This window comes from Achroia grisella, unplaced genomic scaffold (genome assembly GCF_030625045.1).
Source record: "Achroia grisella isolate CSIRO2021 unplaced genomic scaffold, CSIRO_AGI_Agris_v1 utg1173, whole genome shotgun sequence".
In the NCBI taxonomy this organism is placed as follows: domain Eukaryota; kingdom Metazoa; phylum Arthropoda; class Insecta; order Lepidoptera; family Pyralidae; genus Achroia; species Achroia grisella.
This window is the reverse complement of record NW_026712589.1, coordinates 922,277-947,170: the sequence shown is the minus strand read 5'-3', so window position 1 is coordinate 947,170 and position 24,894 is coordinate 922,277. Positions and strand designations below refer to the sequence as shown.

Genomic DNA, 24,894 nt, shown 5'->3' with positions numbered 1-24,894 from the left:
TAGCCAATACTCAAACCTACTGAATATGCATATAAAATTTCATAAAAATCGATCAAGCCGTTTGGGAGGAGTATGGTAATTAACATTGTGACACAAGAATAACTTAATAACTAACTTTTAATGACATCGGTGGCCTGTCTAACACACCGCTTTACGTCCGATGGTCGCGGGTTCGATTCCTCGCACGGCACAAACATTTGTATTCATGAGTATGATTGTGTGTGTGTATTTATGTAAAAAAAATATCTATATTGTATCAGTTATCTAGTACCCATAACACAAGCTTTAGCTAGCTTAACCTGGGGTCTAGATGGCGCTGTGTGAATTGTCCTGAGATTATAGATGATTATTATTATTATATATAAGATTATTGAGCACTTATATGGATATTGATACTAATACAGGTTGGTCACATTTTTCCCCTCTTATCACTTTTACAGGTCATATGTCAATTCGTTCATTCATTCATTCATTCATTCATAATTGAATAGCGACGTTTTTGTCCGTGGAGCTTTTTTTATATACCACGTAGGTGTCAAACAAGCATACAGCCCTGAAACACCAGGGGTGTCACATGCGCGTTGCCGACCTTTGAGAAACCTTAATATACCCTTTTTGAAAAACCATCTACGATGTGTTGGTATGCAATATGTTGAAAATAACCAGAACTATTCTTCTTATTGGTATACTCCAAATCGAAGTTATAAATCAACATAACATAGATAATAAGATCTCGGTAGTATCGTACACGGACGGTACACTATGTACCGTACCGTCGCGTGTTCGGTCCCCGTACAACGCAAACATTTGTATTCATGAGTACATTTGGGTTTTCTTTTAAACTAGTTCATGTCCGCGACTTTGTCCCCGTAGCATTTATTATTCCTACGATTAACATTCTGAACCTGCAGTTAGGGTTGCCAACCTTACTTTATAATAACGTATCCTAACTTTATAATAAAGTATGCAAAAATACTTTATTTCGAACCTTTACTGTGATGCGTAAAACAAAATACTCATTATGGGTACGTAAGAATTTATAATTACTGAACGAAATGTTAGATGTCAATTGTGAGTTGTGACATTTGTCACAGCTCTAGTGTTAAAATCATATAAAAAAACGTTTTTAATGCAAAAAAAAACTGAAAAATACTTTGTTTTTTTCTAATACAATATAATATAAGAATATCTATTTATTTTAGGACAAAATAGCGATCCATGGGTTACGTAAGGCTATTTATCTTATATATAAAATTCTCGTGTCACAAAGTTAGTTTTCAGACTCCTCCCAAACGGCTTGATCGATTTTTATGAAATTTTATATGCATATTCACTAGGTCTCAGAATCGGCTACTATCCATTTTTCATACCCCTATGTGGTAAAGATTGTCCACCCCTAACATTATTTTTTTTATTTGTGCAATTTTTTTTATTATGTGTTATTAAAAATACATACAACCCTAAATTTTCACCCTTCTGTCACCAACCCCGATTTTTTTAAAGTGTTAATAATTTATATGGCAAAACAACGTTTGCCGAGACAGCTAGTTAATATATAAGAATATTAATTTATTTTATGACATGGTGATCCATGGGTTATGTATGAATATTCCTATTCATTTACTAATAAAGTGTTACTACTACTACTACTACTACTACTACTACTACTACTACTACTACTACTACTACTACTACTACTACTACTACTACGACTACTACTACTACTACTACAACTACTACTACTACTATTCACTTACTATAAAAAAAATCAATACAGTTTTTTGACTTCAAAATTGTTATTCAGTTATTATTCTGTAATTAACTGCTGAACCAGCTGAACTCTAAGTAGCATCGCGATGCTACGATCGCAGTATTTGTATTTGCGTGTTTGTAACCATTCCATTGCTTAGTTACAGTTAACAGTTAACAGTAACTTCTTCAATTATTCGATTTAGAAATGTCATGGTACAATATAGTATTGACCAGATATTTTAAATTGCCGTAATATTGGGCAGTACAGCAAACCCAATATATATATATATATATATATATATATATATATATATATATATAATAGATATTTAATTATAATTAGGTTCGTAGATAGGGCATCAATAAAAGAGGAAAAGTAAAATATATTCACAATGGAGTCAAAATTTCCAGTCCTTTATTTTCTAAAGTCTGGACATTTTTATTTTAAACTAGCTGTGAAGTTTCAACCACGTGAAATTTATAGCCTATATGTTATTCTGATGTATAGGCTATATTATTGTAAAGTTTCATCAAAATCCGTTCAGTAGTTTCTGCGTCGCAGAGTAACAAACATTCATCTGTACTCACAAACTTTCGCGATTATATATATGACTAGCTGCACTCGCGACTTCGTCCGCGTGGAATTTTGCCACTTTATTTTTTTAAAATAAAAGAAGATTAAGTTATTCCTTATTACATCAGGTACCTGCCAATAAAACTCCCGTCAAAATCGGTTCAGCCATTTCAGAGATTAACCAGAACAAATAGACAGACAAAAATTGAAAAAATGTTATTTTGGTGGATTTATCATATTTATATTCATATACATGTAGTAAAAAAAGGTTATTTCAATATTACAAACATACACTCCAATTTTATTTATACCCTTGAACATTTCACACAACGCTTATTAGTCCCAAGTTAAGCAGAGCTTATGTTATGGGTACTAGACAACTGATATAAATACATAGATACTTTTTTCGTAAATGCATACATACATAAAGTAAATAGAAAACACCCAGATCGATACAAACAATCATATTCATGAATACAAATGTTTGTACTGAGAGCGGAATCGAACCCGCGACCAACGGAAGTAAAGCGGTGTACTAAACCACTAGACCACCGAGGTTGTCAATAGAAATAATCTGTATTCAAATAAACTTAATTTCGAACCATGCTGAATTTTTTTCGCCAGTTTTTTGTTTTAATTCTTCCATCAGATTCCGAAAGTACATTCATTGAAGAATAAAGAGTAAAAAACTTGGTCGTTGCTTCTGAACAATAGTCACGAAACTTTAATAAAGTTTATAATTTTTAAACAAATTTGATCATTATAAATTTTTAAACGTCAGTTCTGTATTACAATGAATTATTTGATTTATGTGTCATTTTATTCCCTCGCGTCTCTCGTCCATACGACTCGGCGAATAAAAAACACTATCCATATAGTGTTTTTTATTCGCCGAGTGAGATCATTTATACATATAAATAAAATTGGAGTGTCCGTTTGTAATATTGAAATAACCGGTTTTTACTACATGCATATGAATATAAATACGGTACATCCAGATATTTTTTTACAATTTTTGTTTGTTCCGGCTAACTGTACTTATTTATATAAAAAAACATCTATTAAAAAGAGCAACACACAAGTTTCTTGCTCATTCTTCTTGTGATGAATCTGCATTCCGAACGAGTGGTAGAATCAAAATATGACTATTCAAAAGTGCTTGTAATGAGTTTATTTGAATAAAGATTATTTCTATTTCTATTTCTATTTCTGGATTTTGGCGAGATTTTGTTAGCAGGTGGCTAATCTAATAAGGAGTAACTTAGGCTATATATATTTTTTTTAAATCTTTTATTTTAGAAAAATAAAGTTAATTTCCACGCGGATGAAATCGCGAGCACAGCTAGTTGTTAATATAGTGTGAGAATATGTTTTCTGATACGAAACTAAGCTTACCTTCACACTGTCTTGGGTGAAAACAAAAGATATATTTCGCCTCATGACATTTTAACACGTGCTGTGTACGCTAGTCTACTTTGTTCGCTGTTTTGTCGCTATCTTTTATGACATCCTAGTCATTTCGTGATAGAATTTAATGGAATTGCAGTTCCGATTTGAAAGTTTCAGGCAAAATAGTAATGATTTTGCTACTTTGTCTATTTGTTGACTGTTTTAGTACTTACTTACTAGTAGTACATTTCAGTAATATTGCATATAATTTATTTATTTGAAATATAGGAATAGTTGTAATAATTATTAATGACATTTATGTATATACAAGCAGACAAAAATGTGCCGTATTTATATTCATATTCATGTAGTAAAAACGGTTATTTCAATATTACAAACAGACACTCCAATTTTATTTATATATCTATAGATTACTAGCTGTCCCGGAAAACGTTGTTTTACCTTAAAATAAAAAAAAATTAGGGGTACTACCCCTAACATTTAGGGGGATGAAAAATGTGATGTGAAAAATAGATATTGGCCGATTCTCAGACCTACTCAATACGCTCACAAAAATTCATGAGAATCGGTCAAGTCGTTTCGGAGGAGTATGGGAACGAAAACTGTGACACGAGAATTATATATATATAAGATTTTTTATGGTAATTTGTAGTTAACAAATCTAAAAGTAAACATGTCATAAAGGACAATAATAGGGAAATGGATAAAAAAACTAGATTCGGTTTATTATTATTGCAGCAAATATTTATTTATTTATTTATAATGTAACAGATAATTATATAATAAATGGACTCCACAATAAGCGAACCTGTATCACAAGAGTCTATATAATAATTGCCTGATATTGCTTACTATTACAAATTAATGAGTAGTAGAGGTGACATATCATATGAGTCTGTAATAGATGAATTACATTTTAATTCGACTTGAATATGTGATCCTATTTTTAGCCATACATTGTGAGATTCGTGAAACGAACTAAATAGTAAAAAATTATACTTCATCGCTATTTTACCAACTATTACAAATCAGTGAGTAGTAGATGTGACATATCATAAGAGTCTGTAATAGATGAATTACATTTTAATTCGACTTGAATATGTGATCCTATTTTTAGCCATACATTGTGAGATTCGTGAAACGAACTAAATAGTAAAAAATTATACTTCATCGCTATTTTACCAACTATTACAAATCAGTGAGTAGTAGATGTGACATATCATATGAGTCTGTAATAAATTAATTATATTTTAATTTGACTTGAATATATGATCCTATTTTTAGCCATACATTGTAAGATTCGTTAATTGAACTAAATAGTAAAAAATTATACTACATCGCTACTTTACCAACTATTACAAATCAGTGAGTAGTAGATGTGACATATCATATGAGTCTGTAATAGATGAATTACATTTTAATTCGACTTGAATATGTGATCCTATTTTTAGCCATACATTGCGAGATTCGTCAATTGAACTAAATAGTAAAAAATTATACTATATCGCTATTTTATCAACTATTACAAATCAGTGAGTAGCAGATGTGACATATCATATGAGTCTGTAATAGATGAATTACATTTTAATTTGACTTGAATATATGATCCTATTATTGGCCATATATTTTGAGATTATTCAAAGAGAGAACTAAAGAGTAAATAATCAGTATACTATTGCATAATTCGTCTTCAGTCAGTCACAATCTTTCAAACAGTTCATTCGCGAACAACAGAAGCATTGCTAAGTTAATCGAAGCATCCCTAGAGCCTGGGATGATTCCTCTCACTGCGGAGTTCAAACTAATGAACAGTAAATTGATTTGTACCTCTGTAGTCCATTTATAACAATTGAAATGTTTTCATCGCGATAATAAAATAAACTTAACATTCAAACAGTTATATATATTGTTATTTAATCTATATATGTATATACTAGGGCGAAATCCACAAAATATAATTAGAAATATGATCTACGAAATAATCGGTTATTCAAAAAGTTCCTGGACAAATAAAAAAATACAGCCTGACTAATATCGAAAACGCAGTTCATTATCGACTGGAATTTTTACTAAACCGTTTTGGACTGCTACCATACGATTTGACGTCAAAAATCTGAATTTCTCAAAAGCATGATCCAATGATGATTTTGTGAAATGTAAACCCATCAGACACTGCTTACTAAGGAATTGAAGGACAATTTAATTGTAGCGACCATTACCACCGGCACGGACTACGGCTGCCGGGCAACTACCTCATATACCCCAGAATATCGATGATCCCAGCTGATCTGCAAATACCATTTAAATGGTAATGAAAAACCCTAAGACGCACTAGTCGAATCCAAACTCTAATACACATGCTATTGAGTAAAAAATAATATAGCATAAGTATCATGAGTATGACCCTCACTGGACACTGCAAATGAAATAAATACAATGCAAACTTAAGCCTGAGCTTAACAAAGATTCGCAGGATTTGTCTATTTCAAGAGGAAACGCAATATATCCTATATGGCCCACTCATGCATAAATGAAATATCTCCTTTGGAAAGTACACAATCTATTCTGAGGAGATAAATACCATCGCTCCTAAGAATAACTTTCAGTTCTTGTCCCCGACGGGTCTAGGTAGTGAATTCTAAAAACAGTGTTCACAATAGCAGTACTTCAGGTGTAATAATATAAAATAAATACCACCTATGTATAACCACTATTTTTTTTTTATTTTTTTTTTCGGACTACTCTAATACTGTTGGCCGTAGCTGGCCTTTACAGCTTCACCGGACGATAAGGGGCGAGTGCAGATGTCACTCCAATCCCGCGGAAGGACTTATGGAGCGGCTGAAGGGCAACTCCCGCTTGACGGATACGACTTTAGTCTGAGGGCACCGCTAGGGGTTCGAATCTCGGCTCAAGCCGTCGTAATATCGATCCCCGTTTAAATTGGACGGGGGATCGATCGGAAAGAAATAGACCATCTAAAAAAAGTGCTCTTTTATATATATATTTTTACACCTCATAAACACAAGGGTGCAGATCTTCTACACCCTCGGAATCTCAGCTGACGGTAACTAGACTTTGTAATACAAGTAACAATCATTTCATACCGCTTTACTAGCCGATGCTCGCGGGTTCGATTCCTCGCACGGTACAAACATTTTTATTCATGAGTATGATTGTTTGTATCAGTCTAGGTGTTATCTGGATATGTATAGATTCATATACATTATTGAACAAAAAAATATTAATAAGTATTTATATCAGTTGTCTAGTACCCGTAATACAAGCTCTGCTTAGCGTGGGACTAGATGGTGCTGTGTAAATTGTCCTGAGATATTATTATTATTATGTTTGATACTTTTTCACACAAAAACTACCCAACGGATTTTCACGAAACTTTACAGTAATATTGCTTATACAACAATACACACATATACAGTACAAGTTTCATGCAGGTGAAACTTTGACACAGCTAACATTTTAATAATGCCTAATCACATACTTAAATATGCAATTGTCTTAAACAATACTATTGTTTATATAACACTATGACAAAGACAGAGACACTGCTCCTATTCACATACACGTGAGAAGAAACAGACAAAGTCATTTTCCCAGCAGACAAACTTACAAGTATGAGTCTATTTAAATACGACCATATTCCTAACATACTGATATGACAGTAGACAGACGTTAATATTATTTGAAAATACAAATTGTAATACCTATTTTACTCAACATTATTCACCTATTTATGATTTTACTCAGCATATTTATGTTGAGTAAAGTAGGTATTAAAAACGCTAAATCCTAAGTCAGTATATGACATATGAATGACATGTACTCACTTCGGATTTAGCTTTTGAATTAATGTGTTTATTTCAGTTGTTACCACGTGATATTAATCTGTAGTTTAGAGTCGAACAAACAATATAATCGTGGTTTAATAATAGTGTGGACACAATTAGGATTAACCTTTACATATGTAGTATAACGTCGTCGCTTCTGTCTGTTCGCTTATTTCAATTACGCAACGAATTTAATGCAGTTGTCTGCAATAGATAGAGTAATTCAAGAGGAAGGTTTATATGTATAGAACAAGATGAATAACGAAAGATTTATATATAGTTCTGTGTAAAACGGGACCAGTTGCTAGTATTGTTGTTAACAATAGTGTTTGCACTAGAGTTACAAAATAACTAGTATAACAAACTACAAAATAGAGCGTGTAGTTCAGTACAAAACTGGATTGTAATCCAACACTATGGAAGTCTAAAAGGTAAATTATATAGACGCATTCAATATACACTAGATAAGGCTGTATAATAAAAAGTAAACGAAATAGAAAATAATATATAACTACGCAATACTATGAATCAGTATGTTAACAGAAATTTATTTACATATATAAAAAATATATTAATTATAATTATTTTTTGCAATCTTAGGTTGTGTTACATAAAGTTATACTTAACTGTGAAAATACATTCAAATATATAGGTATAATTGTGCCACCTGTACTAGTATAAAATTATATTGTATACCAGGATATAGTGAAATAAATATAGTTTGGAAATAATAAAATATAGCAAAGGTAGGCATTGTCAATTGTCGACGTTGTAGTGGAAACAACAATTGAAATACCTACATTTCGAGTATATTTGAATTCCACGTGATAGGGGTGAGCCTACGCATTTTGTAAATATGCATCTAGGTGTTTTTATCTAGACTAATACGAAAAGATGTGGTTATAAATGTAAAAATATACGTAGATCGAACTGATAGCCATCAGAAATGGAAACTTAGTAAGAAGCTACAGCACTACTGTGGACATTAAATATGTGAATCTCTTGAAATTTATATACAATTTATATGGGAATATAATTGTAAAATATTTTTATGGCATAGGGACAAACGAGCATGCATAGGGCTCACCTGATGCTAAATGACTACCTGCCGCCCATGGGAACGATCAAAATGAATTGCAAGTGCGTCGCCGGCCTTTTAAGAAGGAATACGCTTTTCTCTTGAAGCCTTCAATATCGTATCGGTTCGCAAATACTATTATATTGCTGGCAGGTGATTTCACAGATGGTTGTGCATGGCAAAAAGTTTCTAGAAGATCGCAATGTAGACGACAGCTATACATGCCATCAGGATGGTGTTTTAGTTTCTAGCGGGTAGTACATTGGTGTAATTCAGCAGCTGGTATTAATCCGAACAATACCTCAGGACACTTTCCGTGATATATGGAAATAACCAGAAAGAGTTTCATAGTTTCTTACCGGGTTTCGGGACCATGTTTCTAATATATAACTAATAAAATAGAATTATTTGAAGTATATTTACTACTAGCTGCAACCGTGACATCGTCCGCGTAGAATTAAACTTTATTTTGTCTAAAATAAAAGTCGCCTAAGTTACTCCTTATTAAATCAGCTACCTGCCAATAAAAGTGCCGTCAAAATCGGTCCAGCCATTTCAGATTACAAGAAGATACTCCCATATTTTCATATGTATAGATATGAACTGTTATCTTTACACAGCAATGAAATCATTAGATAATCACCATTGCCATTACATAGTACAAAATAAAGTCGCTGTCGCTATCTGTCCGTCACTATATATGCTTAAATCTTTAAAACTACGCATCGCATTTTGAAGCGGTTTTTTAAATAGATAGATTGATTCTAGAGGAAGGTTTATATATAATACATGTACACCCGTGCGAACCGGGCGAGTAGCTAGTTGTAGATAAATTGACAAGTAAAAAGTTAACTCATAAACATAGTTGTATTAAAATTCTGAACTATAAATGTTTATTATTCCTATTTGTTTATTATTGCACCAATTATTCTTGAGTGTTCGGCAAATAAAAGTGAAAAGCGAGAGCGGGTTGTAGCACACTCGAGTTAGTATATCGAGAGGCACTCCTTGCCGTCTCGTGATTAGCTCTTGAGACTCTTCCATTTTTCTTTATTGAATAATGAAGCATTTTGAAAACGGCAACAAGTAGATATACGGTGTAATCGAGGGTGATATAATGATGCTTATAATGTACTTGGTTGTCATTTTATATCGGAAAACATTAATTGTGAGTCATAAAATGGCTGCTATAATTGGTTGTTCTCGTTAGGACTTTATTATTATAAGTAAGTCGTTTATTTGCATTACAGACAGATATAAGTAAACAATTAAGCCACAGTGATATCAGCAGGCAGCGCTGTAATATGCCTTTTTACAGTAGGCATGCAAATTTTTATTACCAAGTCTAAAAATTACATATGTTAAAACAATTATATTCTAATTTAATATATAACGATTATTATGTAATGTTTTTACAATTATTATTATTATTATTTTATATATGTTATATATCTCCCTTTGATGGGGTAATAGACTTATCATTGTGGGTAAAATGACCAAACAATGACAGTATAAATGATGAATGATGATGATGGAAATTTTTAAGCGGAAGATAATAATTATCAATGTGATGTACTAATAAGAATAATAATTGTAATAATGATAATTTTTGTCTTCCGCGTATATTATATTTTTATTCATAGTATGTATAATTTAAATAATCATCTATAGAGTAGAAACAGTGCACTAACAGCCATTTAGTCAATTTGTTTTTAAAATGTTGTCCTGTCAAATCTGTAGGTAGTCTATTAAATATTTTATATGTCATGTAAAATACAATTATTGATATATTCTTTATTGCTGTTGAATACATTTTTAGATATATTAATTAGAAATAATGTTAACAAAGGAAGACTTATCTCTAGAAGAGATCTCTTCCAGTCAACCCAATAGATCGTGACATATGAAGTGTTGAGTGGGTCAAAAAAAAGAATTTAATATAAATGTCATAAATAATTAAAACTAAGCTTAAAAACGGTTTCATCCGCATAAAATTTATAGCTTATATGTTATTCTTATATACAAACTATATTACTGCAAAGTTGCATGGGAAGGCCTCTAGCAAAGTGGACCGACAATCTGGTCAAGATCGCTGGAAGGCATTGGATGCGAGCAGCGCAGAACCGATCGTCGTGGAGATCTTTGGGGGAGTCCTTTGTTCAGCAGTGGACGTCTTCCGGGCTGAGATGATGATGCAAGGTTTCATCCAAAACCTGTTCAGTAGTTTTTGCGTGAAAGAGTAACAAACATCCATCCATACTCACAAACTTTCGCTTATATTTAGTTATATTAAGATTACGCTAGTATTTAAAATCAGTCACGATATCCAGAGAATTATAACTTAAAACAAAGGAATATGGGATATCGATATATAGAACTGCATTAACTTGATACGAGGGGGAGGGGACACTGCAGTTACGGGGGAGGGGGTGCATTGATATGAACTGCAGTAGCGAGACTGGGGTTGCATAAAGTTTACAGTTAGTTGCTGATATTACATTTCGATATGTGGATGAATAATAAGTACGAGTATTTATTTATCCTAAAAACAAAATCATATATTGCCATATATTAATTTAAATATCGTTTATATAAAATTTATGTTCGTGTCTCAATGTTAGTTACCATACTCAATCAAAACGGCTTGACTGATTTTTATGAAATTTTATATGCATATTCAGTAAGTCTGAGAATCGGCTACTATCTATTTTTCATACCCCTATGTGATAAAGGTTGTTCACATCCTATTTTTTTTATAATGTGGCATTATAAATATTTAATAACCCCAAATTTTTACCCTTCTACCATCAACCCCTATTTCTTAAAGGCAATTTTAACTTATATATATAAGTATCAAAATTTTTATATCCTATAAGTATAATTAGTAAATCACAGGTTTAATTTTTACCACGTTTAATTTTTATTGAGTTCCCGATATTTCGGCACTGTCACAACCGCCATAATCACGGGTAAAAAGCAGCAGGTAGACAGTAAATAAATCTTTTAAGGACAGATATGGGACACAGTTACCTAGAAATAATAATTGCATTTAATAATGCCTAGTAAGACAAATCCAATATTGTCTACTAAGCACGGCCGTGTCCAGACTGTGTCACCCCACATTTTCCTATTGTTATTTAGTATATAAGTCTACTTTGACACGTCTTCGTTTGTTGCTCATCATCATTTGCTTCTTCCTTATCCCATTTATTTGTGGTCGGCGTAATATGTGTTTCTCTTTCATTCATCCCTGTTCGCAGTCATCTCGTTATTTACTCCCGTTCTTACCACATCTTTCACACAGTCCATCCATCTCTTTTTCGGCCTTCCCCTGCCCTTATAACTATACACATTCATATGTAACACCTTCCTTAAAATATTATCCTCATTCCTACGTATTACATGTCCATACCATGATAGACGATTACTCTTCAACCTCTCTGACACTGGCGCCACTTTCATACTTCCTCTAATGTATTCATTCTTTATCATATCCATTCTTGTCACACCACACATCCACCTCATCATTCGCATTTCACTTGCATGCAGTCGTCTTTCATCTGTCGCATTTACGGGCCAGCACTCTGATCCATACAAGACAGCAGGCCGGATCATGGTCTTGTAAATTTTTCCCTTAAGCTTAAGGGGAACACGCGAGTCACACGTCGTTGCCGTAACCTGCCGCCACTTCATCCATCCTGCGTTAATTCTATGCGTTAAGTCTAATTCACCGTTGCTTTGGAGGAGAGAACCTAGATACCGGAAATCGGAGCAGATCGGTAATGGAGCTTCATTTAGTGATATGGCTGCAGAGTCGACTATTGGAAATAAAATGTGGTACGATCCCGTGATTTACTTGAAACAGTATTTAATATCGTATCTGAGATTTCCCCTGCATTTGCACTCAATACGACTATATAGATTCTTAGATGCTAGATCTGGCTTTTATATCTTACATTGTCATATAATATTATTACCTCAAGTCTCTGTGTCTAAAGTATTAGATCACAGAGAGAAACAACAAAGGATCTCCGTCTATATGTAATATCCAATATCTAAATACTACTTTTATATGTAGGCGTATAAACTAATATCATAAATATGAAAGTGAGTTTGTATGTTACGCTTTTACGCCTTAACTATACAAAATATCAAAAGCAGATATTAGATTGAATAATATATATTATATTACACTACACACCACAATAATGATAATACTCATAGCAGCATATACAACATGTTATATAATATAATTTATAATATAAAAAAATATATTACATCTAAATATATATAACTCAAAGGTGACTGACGTAGTGATCTAACAACGCACAGCCCCAACCACTGGACGGATGGGGCTGAAATTTGGCATGCAGGTAGATGTTATGACGTAGGTTTCCGCTAAGAATGAATTTTGATTAATTTTACCCCTAAAGGGATAAAATAGGGGATGAAAGTTTATATGAAACTTTGTCAATTTTAAACCGATCGGGCTGAGACTTTGCATGCATAAAACTTCTATGATGTAGGCATCCCTAAGAAAGGATTTTGATAAATTCCACCTCTAAGGGGATAAATTAACGTGAGCGAAGCAAGCAGGCAAAAGCTAGTTTAGGATAAGATCCTTACACAAAAAAGAACGAAAGAAATAAATACATAAAAAAAGATTGAACATCATCATCATCTGCTTCTTCCATTCATTTCCGGTCGGCGTAACATGTTTTTATTTTTTTATTATAATAGGGAAGAATATTGCAGCCAAAGCTAGTCATAGGTGACAATTCTTGGACCCAATCATTTTCAAAACCAAATTAACTGTTCCAATTTAGATACAATTTATTTTCATACATAATAATATCTCAGGACAATTCACACAGTGCCATCTTGTCCCAAACTAAGCAGAGCTTATGTTATGGGTACTAGACAACTTATATAAACATGGATACATTTTTGTAAATAAATACATATTATACACACAAAACACCCAGAGCGATACAAACAATCATACAAATGTTTGTACCGTGCGAGGAATCGAACCCACGGCTATCGGATAGTAAAGCGGCGTATTAAACCACTGCACCACCGAGGCTGTCATGATAGGAAAGCAAATCAATATTGTCATACGAAATTTTGTGGTTTCCTTGATCTACAATTTTTTTTTAAATCAATGTACGCAATACAGAATATAGTACAGTATATATGGCGGATTTAACACCATGCATTTTCTACCTACAGGTGATGTAGAGAAGAATTAATTGTCAAAAAAATATCAAGAAACCGATGAAGATCTGTTTTTCTTTTAGATGAGAAAAGCTGAGTTACCATGTATTGCAAAATAGGCATCGGTCACTTATATATGTAAACAACGGGACAGATATATTGTATACTAGCTGTACACGCGACTTCGTCCGCGTGGAATTTAACTTTATTTTTCTAAAAGAAAAAAGGTTTTTCTAAAATTAAAGCAGCCTAAGCCTACTTCTTATTACATCAGCGACCTGCCAAAAAAAGCCCCGGCTAAATTGGTCCAGCCATTTCAGAAATTAGCCGGAACAAACATACATACAGACAAAAATTTAAAAAAAAATATTTTGGTATATGTACCGTATTTATATTCATATACATGTAGTAAACGATTATTTCAATATTACAAACAGACACTCCAATTTTATTTATATGTATATATTACCAGAGGTAGAGGACCAGTGCAATTACATAAAAACTTTTTGGTTATTTTTATTATGATCTAAAATCACAAAAATTGTAAGCAACTCTTGTCTATATATATGGATAGTAGCTATTCCGGAAGTGTAAAATAACACACTTGTACTCTGTAATTTCTCTGTCGGGTATATGTCAACCGTAGCATAGTCTACACCCTTCCGATCGATTCCCCGTCCAATTTATACGGCGATCGAAACGACTGAGTACGGTTCGAGAACCTTTAGCGTTCACAAACTAAAGTCGTATACGTCAGGCAGGAGTTGACTAATAGCCGCTCTATATGCCTTTTGCAGGTTTGAAATACCTCGGTGGTCATGCAGTAGCACACTGCCTAACTACCGAAGATCGCGGGTTCGATTCCTCGCACTGTACATTTTGTATTCATAAGTATGATTATTTATAGCGGTCTGGATCTGTTCTATGTATGTATTTACAAAAAAATATCGAAGTATTTGTATTCGAAAATATGATTTTTTGTATCGGTCTGGGTGTTTTTTAATATTATGTATTTACCAAAAAAAAACACCTAAGTATTTACAGTTCAGTTCTCAGTTGTTTAGTATCCATAACACAAGCTCTACTTAGCTTAGAACTAGATGACGCTGTGTGAATTATCCACACACCTATTATCTGCTCACGCTCTCTATTGTTCGGTGAAGCTGTAAAGGCCATCTGTGCTCAATAGGTCAACTATTACTAGATGTTAGAATAGTATAAAATCTTATAAATCTCCTTGGCGGCAGGAAAACATATGATTTAATATACCGATACCTACAAAGACTGTAAGTAGAGAAAAGTTAAAATAAAATTAATAATGTTCCAGTAGCAGTAATAGCGTACTATCTAATAGAACGGAGTGTTGATCATCTTAAGAGACTCTCGTCGCTTGTTGGGTCAAGGATCCCATTTATAAGTCGGTACTTTTAACCACGTCTCGATTTGTAAAGAGATTCATCTCTGTGCGACTTCCCCGCCGCGGTGCTTCGTACTTTGGTTCCGTTGCAGACAGAACGTTATATCTTTTATATATTTATAAACTATGTCTTTCTCGTGACTTTCTTGCTTTTTTTGAGAAAAAAGACTGCCTGTGCCTATATACGTTTTACATTCTATCTTTCATATAATTTGACAAACAGACAAACTTTCGCATCTATATACTAGTACTAGTATGAGTATTGTAAATAATATATACGTTTTTATATATACTAAATAATTATCATAAAATAAATAATAATTATATAGTACAAGTATAGGGACTTGTACTATATAATTATTATTTATTTTATTATAATTATTGTTTTAAAAAAATTAAATTCACAAATTGATTTATATGATTGATGAATTGATTTAAAATTTCGGTTTCTTGCATAAAGTTTGCTATTTCCGAGTAATTTTATACTCCCTCCCACGCAATATTATAGTTAAAAATAATAGGGAAACATACTGGTGAATGAAACCTAAAGTTAATCTGTGCAAAATCACCTGTAGTGTTAAAATTGATATTTTGTAAAAATGTGATCACCCAGTTTTCAACAAGAATAATTTTGTCGTAAATCCACAAATACTAGATAGATTTAAAATTTCTGCATCTTGCATAAAGCTTGCTATTTTCGAGTAATATTATCTCATTGGTAATATTATGGTTAAAAAAAATAGGGAAATATACTTAAATAAATAGTGTTCAATTAGTGAATTGGATACCTCCCAATGTGTCTGATTAGTGAGAGGTGCTGAGGGTTTTAATGAGGAAAATACGGAGATTAAATTAAAAATTGCGACTAGTATGAAAGCGATATATAATAGAAAATCAACAAAAATAATATGTCAAAGAATATTATTATAAAATTTAAAAATAGTATAAAAACTTGTCAAGTAGTTCGCTGCACTTAGAAATATCTCTTTCTTAATTTTGGCATACGAATCTAAGGTACGTCGGTAGTGAATTGGAGGTAATACAAACAATTAACTTGTTTTGTCTTCAAAGAGACTAAACAGAAATTCAATACCTGTAATTGAAATGAGAAACAGTTCAATATTAATTGCAAGTTTATTTATGAGAGATTTTAGTTTTCCTCCTTTGTACTGTAAATTGGTTTACATTTAAGAATTTAATTGTAAGACATCAGAACCGTTTTGCCTAGTTGTATTTGCTGGTACAATTTGTTTAATGTTAAACGACTATTCGAGTTCGTTTTATCACTAATTGAGCCTGCGACTTCGAATACAAATAAACATTGTTTGTAAATCGTTTGGAACAGAAACAGTACATTTTAAAGAACCATATTAACACATTAGTGAACGCCGCACACATGAATGTTGGCTATTGCAGACAAATAGCCAACATTCTATAGTTTTGGATTCTATTAGTCCTAGCGAATAATAGTAAGTTTTGTAACTTTGTTATTACATTTCTATATTTCCCAAACGAAACGACATCGTATATAAAATTTCGTATTTAGAAAAATAATAATTAATATTTTTTAAACACACTTGCTCGTAAAGTGGATCTAATTTAACTGGTTTTCAATATATAAAGCAGCTCATAAAACACAGTATATACACATATAGTGAAGTTATATATGTAGTTTCCATAACCGCACTATTTGCTACTTCAATTTATCAAATTTCGAGCTCACTGCCGCGCGGTGCCAGACTGTGGGCAGCGCGCTGATTTCAGAGTAAAACAGCGGGAAAGCAACATTGTGCATCACAGTTTATATAAAAAATATGTATTGAAGAACGTAATAATAATTAAGTAAATAAATAAAAACATTATACATATTATCATTTACTTGACATATATATACTTTTGCTTATTTTTAAAGTCTGTGGTCAAATTGGGAATATGTTAATTGTTTGTCTATAGTTAATGACAATAGAAACTTGATAGTATACAAACTTGTAATTTAAATAAATTATGGTCAAATTTCGACACCACGACCACGATAAAGATAAATATTTCTACGGAACCAAATGTTTTAAAATGAGAATATTGCAAGTGTGTCTGGCTAACTCTAGTAGACAACTACCTGGAAGCAATAAATCTAAGAGATAAAAAGTATGCATTTCAGTAAATGAACTCTATTTGTGGAGTGTTCTGGTAAGAAATCACTTTATGAATTGCTTTTGTGGCGATGTCAAAAACGATACGTATAGATATTATGACGTTATTGAAAATATTTATACATATAACTAAATTTCCTTTAAAAACATAATTCTATCACGTGACCGCGTCGTTTGTATGAAAGGCACAAAATTCATTTTCGAGCTGTAATTTGGAAAAAAGGGTTGTAAGGGTTTGAAAGGGAACATGAAGGGTTGTATGCAATTATCGTCATTTTTAAAGCTAGTAGCTTAAAAGCTATTTTTTAGGCTGTTGAATAATAAATAAATATGATATTCAATGTTTGTAGAAAGTTTGTATGGAAATTCGTCATTGATCCTCTATTCCACGCGGACGAATTCGCGTGCACAACTAGTATTAAACACTAATATATTATGGTAAACATATTCATTAAGCAAATTACTTCACTATGTATTAGTATATTATGGGCAAGAATTAATTGATGAGATTATACGATATCATCATAATTATTGTTTATATCCTTGTAATTATGTTTACTAATCAATTGTGTCGTAAACATATCGAATTAATGAGACCTATCTACAGTAACATTATTGACAAATGATACTTTTGTAAACATTCTTGTTTTATTATGTTACAGATTATAATTACTAGAATTTCCTATTTTTGTGTATACAACAGTTGTAGAGAGTCAGGTTTTTCCCACAGTTTAATTTAATTGAAATGATTTATCGTCACTTCGCGTTTATCTCCCATTTGAGTAAGCAGAGACAAGAAAACATCGAATGCTTTGATTAAAATGAATAGCTTCTGCTTTCTCTCATCTGATTCTTCCTTATCCTTTTTATTTGTGGTCAGTGTAATATGTCTTTCTTTTCCTTTCATCCTTGTTCCCAATCATCTTCATTCACTCCTTTTCTTGCCATTTCCTTTCGCATAGTCCAACCATCTCCTTTTCGACATTGCTCTGCCCTTATAACTATCCATATTCATATGAAACACCTTCCTTAAGATCTTCATTCCTAAACATTATATGTCCATATACTACATTCCCATCCTTGCTATCTTTAATGCTTCCTTTAAAATATTCTCTTCATTTCTACGCATTGAAGAGGAAGCGTCTTTCGTTTCCTCTAATTCATCAATGTATTCATACAGGCTCGTCGCTTTTAACTTGTCCCTTTTTCAACACGCCACCTAATTGGTACGTGCGTCCAACATACGTTGTATCGTAGGGGACCTCCCTGCCTACCTTCACTCATTCTCTTATTCATGACTAGCGATCCGTCCCGGTTTCACACAGGTGCAATTATTGTGGAAATGTCTGTTTTGTTTGGGCAAACTATATTCAAAATCATTTAATCATATAGGACACTTGTTCACTTATGTAGATACATCATATTTTTGTCACAATCTCTACCGACCGTAGGTTATAGAAATAGTCACATTCGTGGAATTGTCGACCTGAACACTTTTTTTGCCTTATAAGTATAGACTAAATGTAATATTCCTTTTTCAAACACACAACTGCACACATGGTCTCCAATAAATCATTTAAATATTAATCTAATAGCCAATTAAAATTTCAATAGTGGGAATCAAATACATCCAGTAATTTGTTTCGCAGGGGAACGGGCGGAGGAGGAATGTTTGGTGATGTCAACATTTCCGCCATATTGGATTCTCTGAGTGTAAGCTATGACAAGAGAGTCAGACCAAATTACGGAGGTTAGTATTTTAAATGTTAATAGACAAAATACTTTTTACATTTGCTTAATTTTTTACTTTTAATTTTAAAGGCCATACTAACTATGCCTGAAAATAATTCTACTTTAATATCTGTTTTTGCATTTTAAACACGATACGATTAGGCACTAGATCGTTTACCGCAGTGATTCAAGATCTTATGTTCTCCCTATATACAACGTTGCTTCGAACTACTTTCGGAGCTCCATTTCCGCTCAGAAGCAACTTACCTATACTAATATTTGTTATATGTTGTACATTCATAAGAATTACTTTATCAATATTCTGTAATAATACCGCTACTAAGTAGTGTTCTGGACTGTCTCATTGGGTCCATGGACTTATTTAGAAAAATAATGGTCTCATAAATTGAATTGCCATTTTTTTTAATTTTGGAAGATTGGCCCAACGTTCAGTTGGACCCATGAGGTGGGTAAATAAGGTGTCAAATCGTATCGTGCACAAACGCTTTGAGATTTCTTCTCCTTGAGGCATTTCTTCAACATATTTAATATTAATCATTTGATTTATATTGCTATCAAATGTACTGATTATTGGTTTATTTTTTCATTATTACTTGAAGTTTGCGTTGTACTTTTTCTACCTTATTCATCTAAGTCAGCCATACCTTTGCTCACACTTCTTTTATTCGTGTCATATTTATTTCCATTATCTCTATGTTATAAGTTAATATAGGTTTAGCTAAATAATTTCTTCAATCGTTTATGATACCGACATAACATCAAAGATTTGCACAAATATCTGAAACCTCAGAACATACATTTGAAAATGAAAGTGAACGCTTCGTAAACATGTATACTCAGAGTACACATTCGTATTGAACTTTACGAGCAAGCGGAGCACGATACAGACATTTAAGTTTGAACGTTTTGATGTGCGCTCCAAATCCAAAGGGCAAATGTTTATTCGAACATGCATAAAGCTAGTTACCACGAATTGGCGATTTAACATTGCTACGTGTGAATCAACGTCCAGTGGAGGTTTAAAATCAAGTTTGTTGTTGATAAATAAGGAAATAGACCAATATTACATATTAAAACGATGAGATATAACTCATAATTAATTTCTATTTATCTTGAAAGATTTACTTTCTCTAAACACTCAGGGTAATTTCATTTTAACGTAAATAAAAATATTAATTTTGAACTATTCGCTAACACACAATTCACTTTCACACGAAATTAAACGAGACACAGAAGACAAAATCAATTGAAACAATTAGGAATTAACCAGGTACTGTAACTACTGTGATATTTCAGGACCGCCAGTGGATGTGGGAGTCACCATGTACGTGCTTTCCATCAGCTCTCTGTCTGAAGTGAAAATGGTATAATAATGCAAAACTACTATAAGTAGATGGTCATTATAAAAAGATTAGGTTAGGTTAGCTACCCTCGGTCGATCGAGCGTGTTCCATTCGTAGATATCGTTCGGTCGAGGGCTCCGGGCGTCACGTCATCGTCCTCTGGTTTGGTTTTCACTGTGCGGGGCGCGACTCACGATTGGGCTTGATTGCAGGTCCGCCAGTGGAGGTGGGGGTCACCATGTTTGTGCTCTCTATCGGCTCCGTCTCCGAAGTGCTCATGGTACTCGCCTCTGTCAGTTCACGCTTGTCTCGGTCGCTCCGGCCGCGCGCTCAGTCGCGGCGACCGAGCAGCCCCAGACACGAGGCTGCGAGCATGCCGGCGTTATGGAGCCGACCACTTCGAAGGCGTCGCACCACCAACAAATTCAAACTTGCTGTATTTTACTAACTTAGTCTTCGATTGGATCGCAAGCGGTGGTGCGGCCCTTCGGGTGTGTCAAACCAAAGACATACTGAAATGTACTTTGTCATTAAGCATCCCTCCAAGCAAAACACTGTCGTAAATTTGCTCCATTGTTGTTTTTTATTTTGTTTTCAGCTTTTTAAGTTTTTTTGTAGGTATCTGTTGTGACTGTGGGTTTCATACTGCTGTTTCTAAAATGGCGTTCTAAACTTGCGTCTCGCCACTCGCCTTGAAATTTTCTAACTTTAAGTAGTCTTGCTATGAATGTATTTAATGTTTGTACCTGTGTCCAATGAGTGCTGGTCGGACGTGGTAACTTTTATTATAATATTTGCTTTAGTTTCACTGTTTCTTTTATTATTTTTATTTTAGTAGGAGTTAACAACTATTTATTTTATAATTCGAACTTGCTCACCTTCCGAAAACACAAATACACACCGTTATAACAAAAATAAATTCGTGATAATGGCGGACCGTAATTCCATTGTGTGATTGAATAAAAAAAAGTCGCCGAATACCCTTGATAACGGTTTCAAAGAACGAATATTAATCTCTGACCAGGGTGTATGACCCCTAGTGGAAGCCAAATCAAGGGGACTGTCAAAGTCACCGAAGGACGTGACCAATATCCGGATATTAGCTATACGGTAGATATTAGATATAGTACATACAATAAAAGTACACAACATTGGTAGTACTTTGTTTCTAATATAAAAAATAAATTATATATATAACATACAGTATCATTATTGTATTCACGTCTGTATCAAGACGAAATGTGGATACATATATTAATATGTGTAATGGGTGTGCTTTTATTTAGATTCACAATTGAAATAACATTTATTGAATGTTATTTTACTTCACGATACGTTAAAATTCATATAAAATATGAGAACATATCTAAAGAATCATACTTCAATACAAGGCTTAATTAATTTGTGCATTAACAAAATCATTTTGCATCTATAACAAATACAACATTGTATGTCTGGGATTTGGAACTTATTCTGCAGTTAACATTGCTTATTATTAAAATGACCATATCGATGTAATGTTATTAAATAAATAAATTATTAATAGGTCTAATATATTAAGCGTTATAGTTTAAATTTTAAGAAATATAATTAATTTTAAATTTAATTCTAATTATCAGTACATTCTTAACATTCAAATACATAAACTCCTGAATTATATATATTATATTTATTAAATGTTATAATTAAAAATATATATTTTTTTAGTAATTAAAACTCATTTCGAGCCACATATTACTGGGTTTTAATATTACTAATAGTAGGTATTACGAATAGGAATTTATAGGAAATGAATTCGTTACCTGTTTTAGTGTATATAATATTGAAGTGATCGTAAATGACTAAATCCCTTCTTATTATAAATATTAATAATATACTGAGTAGTATTAAAGATACTTGCAATATAAATTGATAGCACTGAGCATCTAATATATTGATTACGCAGCTTTTTACCTTATACTAAATGAAATATAGACTGTGTCACTTCGCTAAGCCAATACTTAATAAATGTTGAATAATATATTATAAGTCGCATAATTAAAGCTAGTCTCATACTCTAATACATTCGTATAGTATTGGATCAAGTGAAAATAATAACAAATGAAAGAGAAATGATATTACGCAGAGTTTTGAAACTTTTTTCATTTGATTAATAGCAATGTTGAGATTATTATGAAATTAAATGGGTAATTTACATAACCTAATTGTACAACTAAGAACCTAAAATTAAAAAGCTTAAAAAATATAACACGATGACTAAAATATATTATTAAAAGGGGTCCCTTTAGGCAATTTTCGAAGATACTGGCAGCGATCCCTCTTTGAATAGCTAGACTAATTCTTTGTCCAAGGTAGCTGCCAGCTCTTCGGTCTTCTGTCATTTTATATTCTCATCTGGAATATATTATATAAATACATTATTATTCATACGATTACATATAAATGTATCAATTCATTTCACAGTTCAATCATTCAATTAACATAATTAAAGATGAATATTTATCAATCAGAAACAGCATAATATATGCATCAATTGTCAGTTTTATTATTTATGACATATAGCAGTATACAGCTGTTATTTGCCGGATAATATTCATCGAATCCATTATGCATCAATGGAGTTATGTATGTTTTACACGTGTAACGATATTTCAGGATTTTACACTGGACTTCTACTTCAGACAGTTTTGGACGGACCCCAGGCTGGCTTACAAGAAACGGACAGGAGTCGAAACATTGTCCGTTGGTTCGGAATTTATTAAAAATATATGGGTACCTGATACTTTCTTCGTTAATGAAAAACAGTCTTACTTCCACATTGCGACTACAAGCAACGAATTTATTCGTATACATCATTCTGGATCTATAACACGTAGTATAAGGTAAGATTGACATAAACATACATAGACAACATCGTGACTATTGCAATTATTGTATCACCAGAGGATGAGGATAGGATCAAGATATAGTTAACACATTGTGGTCAGTTCACCAGATATTAACAACAGTCTCCAGCGGAATTTCGACCTAATAGACCGACCACCAGTCAAGTTACTGGTGACCTTAAACTTTTACTTTTGGTAAAAGTTTAGCAAAGAGGTTGTTATGTATTTAAGACATAATAACGGAAATATAAATATGTATGTGATGCTAAATCGGCAGCCTACGTAGCCTAGAGGTTTAGCACACCACTTTACTTCCGATAGTCGTGGGTTCGATTCTTCACACGGTACAATGATTTGTATTCACGAGTATGGGTAGTTTGTATCGGTCTGGGTGTTCCTATATAATGTACGTAATTATATAAAAAATTCTATGTAATTATATCAGCTGTTTTGTACTCAGAACACAAGCTCTACCTTGGGACTTCAATAAATTCAAAACATCTGTTAAATCATATTTACTGAGCAAAGCCAGTAGTAAGTAATTACTACTGGCTTTGCTTTGTATGACGAGCGTGCATGGCAATAATTGTTCATGCACTGGATTTTCATTTAATGTTAGACATAGACACCTATATAAATATACATTGTAAATAAACTGGTTTTAAAAAAAAAGTAATTCAATTGAGTTTCTTGCCAGTTCTTCACAATTGGATCTATATACCGAACTGGACGGTAGGGAAAAAATTAAAATTATAGTGTAAAAATTTGACGTTCATAAGCGACTAAAATGTCCTACATGAATAAATGATTTTTTAATTTGAATTTGACCAGATAGCGCTGTATGAATTGTACTAAATTAATAAAATTGTAAATATTATATTAAATTTATCTAAGTTATAAGCCATTTTGTATTGCTATGTCACACATACCGATTTATCTATATTCTATTACAATGGTTTATTCTATAATGTATAGTACTGTAATTGAAGTTATATGTATATTCTACTACTCTACAAATATAGCTTACGGTAAAAAATAATACTCATGAATACAAATGTTTGCGCCGTGCGAATCGAACCCGCGACTATCGGAAGTAAAGCGGTGTGCTAAACTGCTAGATCACAAAGGCATTTATTATTATTTTTTTTTATTATTGTAATTAATTAATCCATTATTATAGCAACAAAGTTTTTGTTTATATATGTAAGATTTATATATAAACTCGTTATATATACTACACTTCAAAAGCAAGAAAACATATTTAAGTGGTTGTATTTGTTGCAGGTTGACCATTACTGCTTCTTGTCCTATGGACTTGCAGTACTTTCCTATGGACCGTCAATTATGCAACATCGAAATCGAAAGTTGTGAGTAAATTTTTTTATTATAAACTATTTGGCTTATTAGTTATAATGTTTACAATAAACCCTATTTTAATTAAACTTATTAATTGTGCTTCGTGACAAAA

General features: G+C 32.6%; 1 protein-coding gene across 1 annotated transcript in view; it reads left to right on the top strand.

The window, feature by feature from the left end:
- The window catches only part of LOC131851137 (gamma-aminobutyric acid receptor subunit beta-like), a 56,604-nt gene that overhangs the window by 26,333 nt on the left and 5,377 nt on the right, over positions 1-24,894 (top strand). The window contains exons 2-5 of the mRNA XM_059201588.1: positions 19,096-19,196; positions 20,495-20,562; positions 23,197-23,423; positions 24,711-24,793. Of these exons, the coding sequence (XP_059057571.1) occupies positions 19,096-19,196; positions 20,495-20,562; positions 23,197-23,423; positions 24,711-24,793 (479 nt within the window). The remainder of the gene's footprint in view (positions 1-19,095; positions 19,197-20,494; positions 20,563-23,196; positions 23,424-24,710; positions 24,794-24,894) is intronic.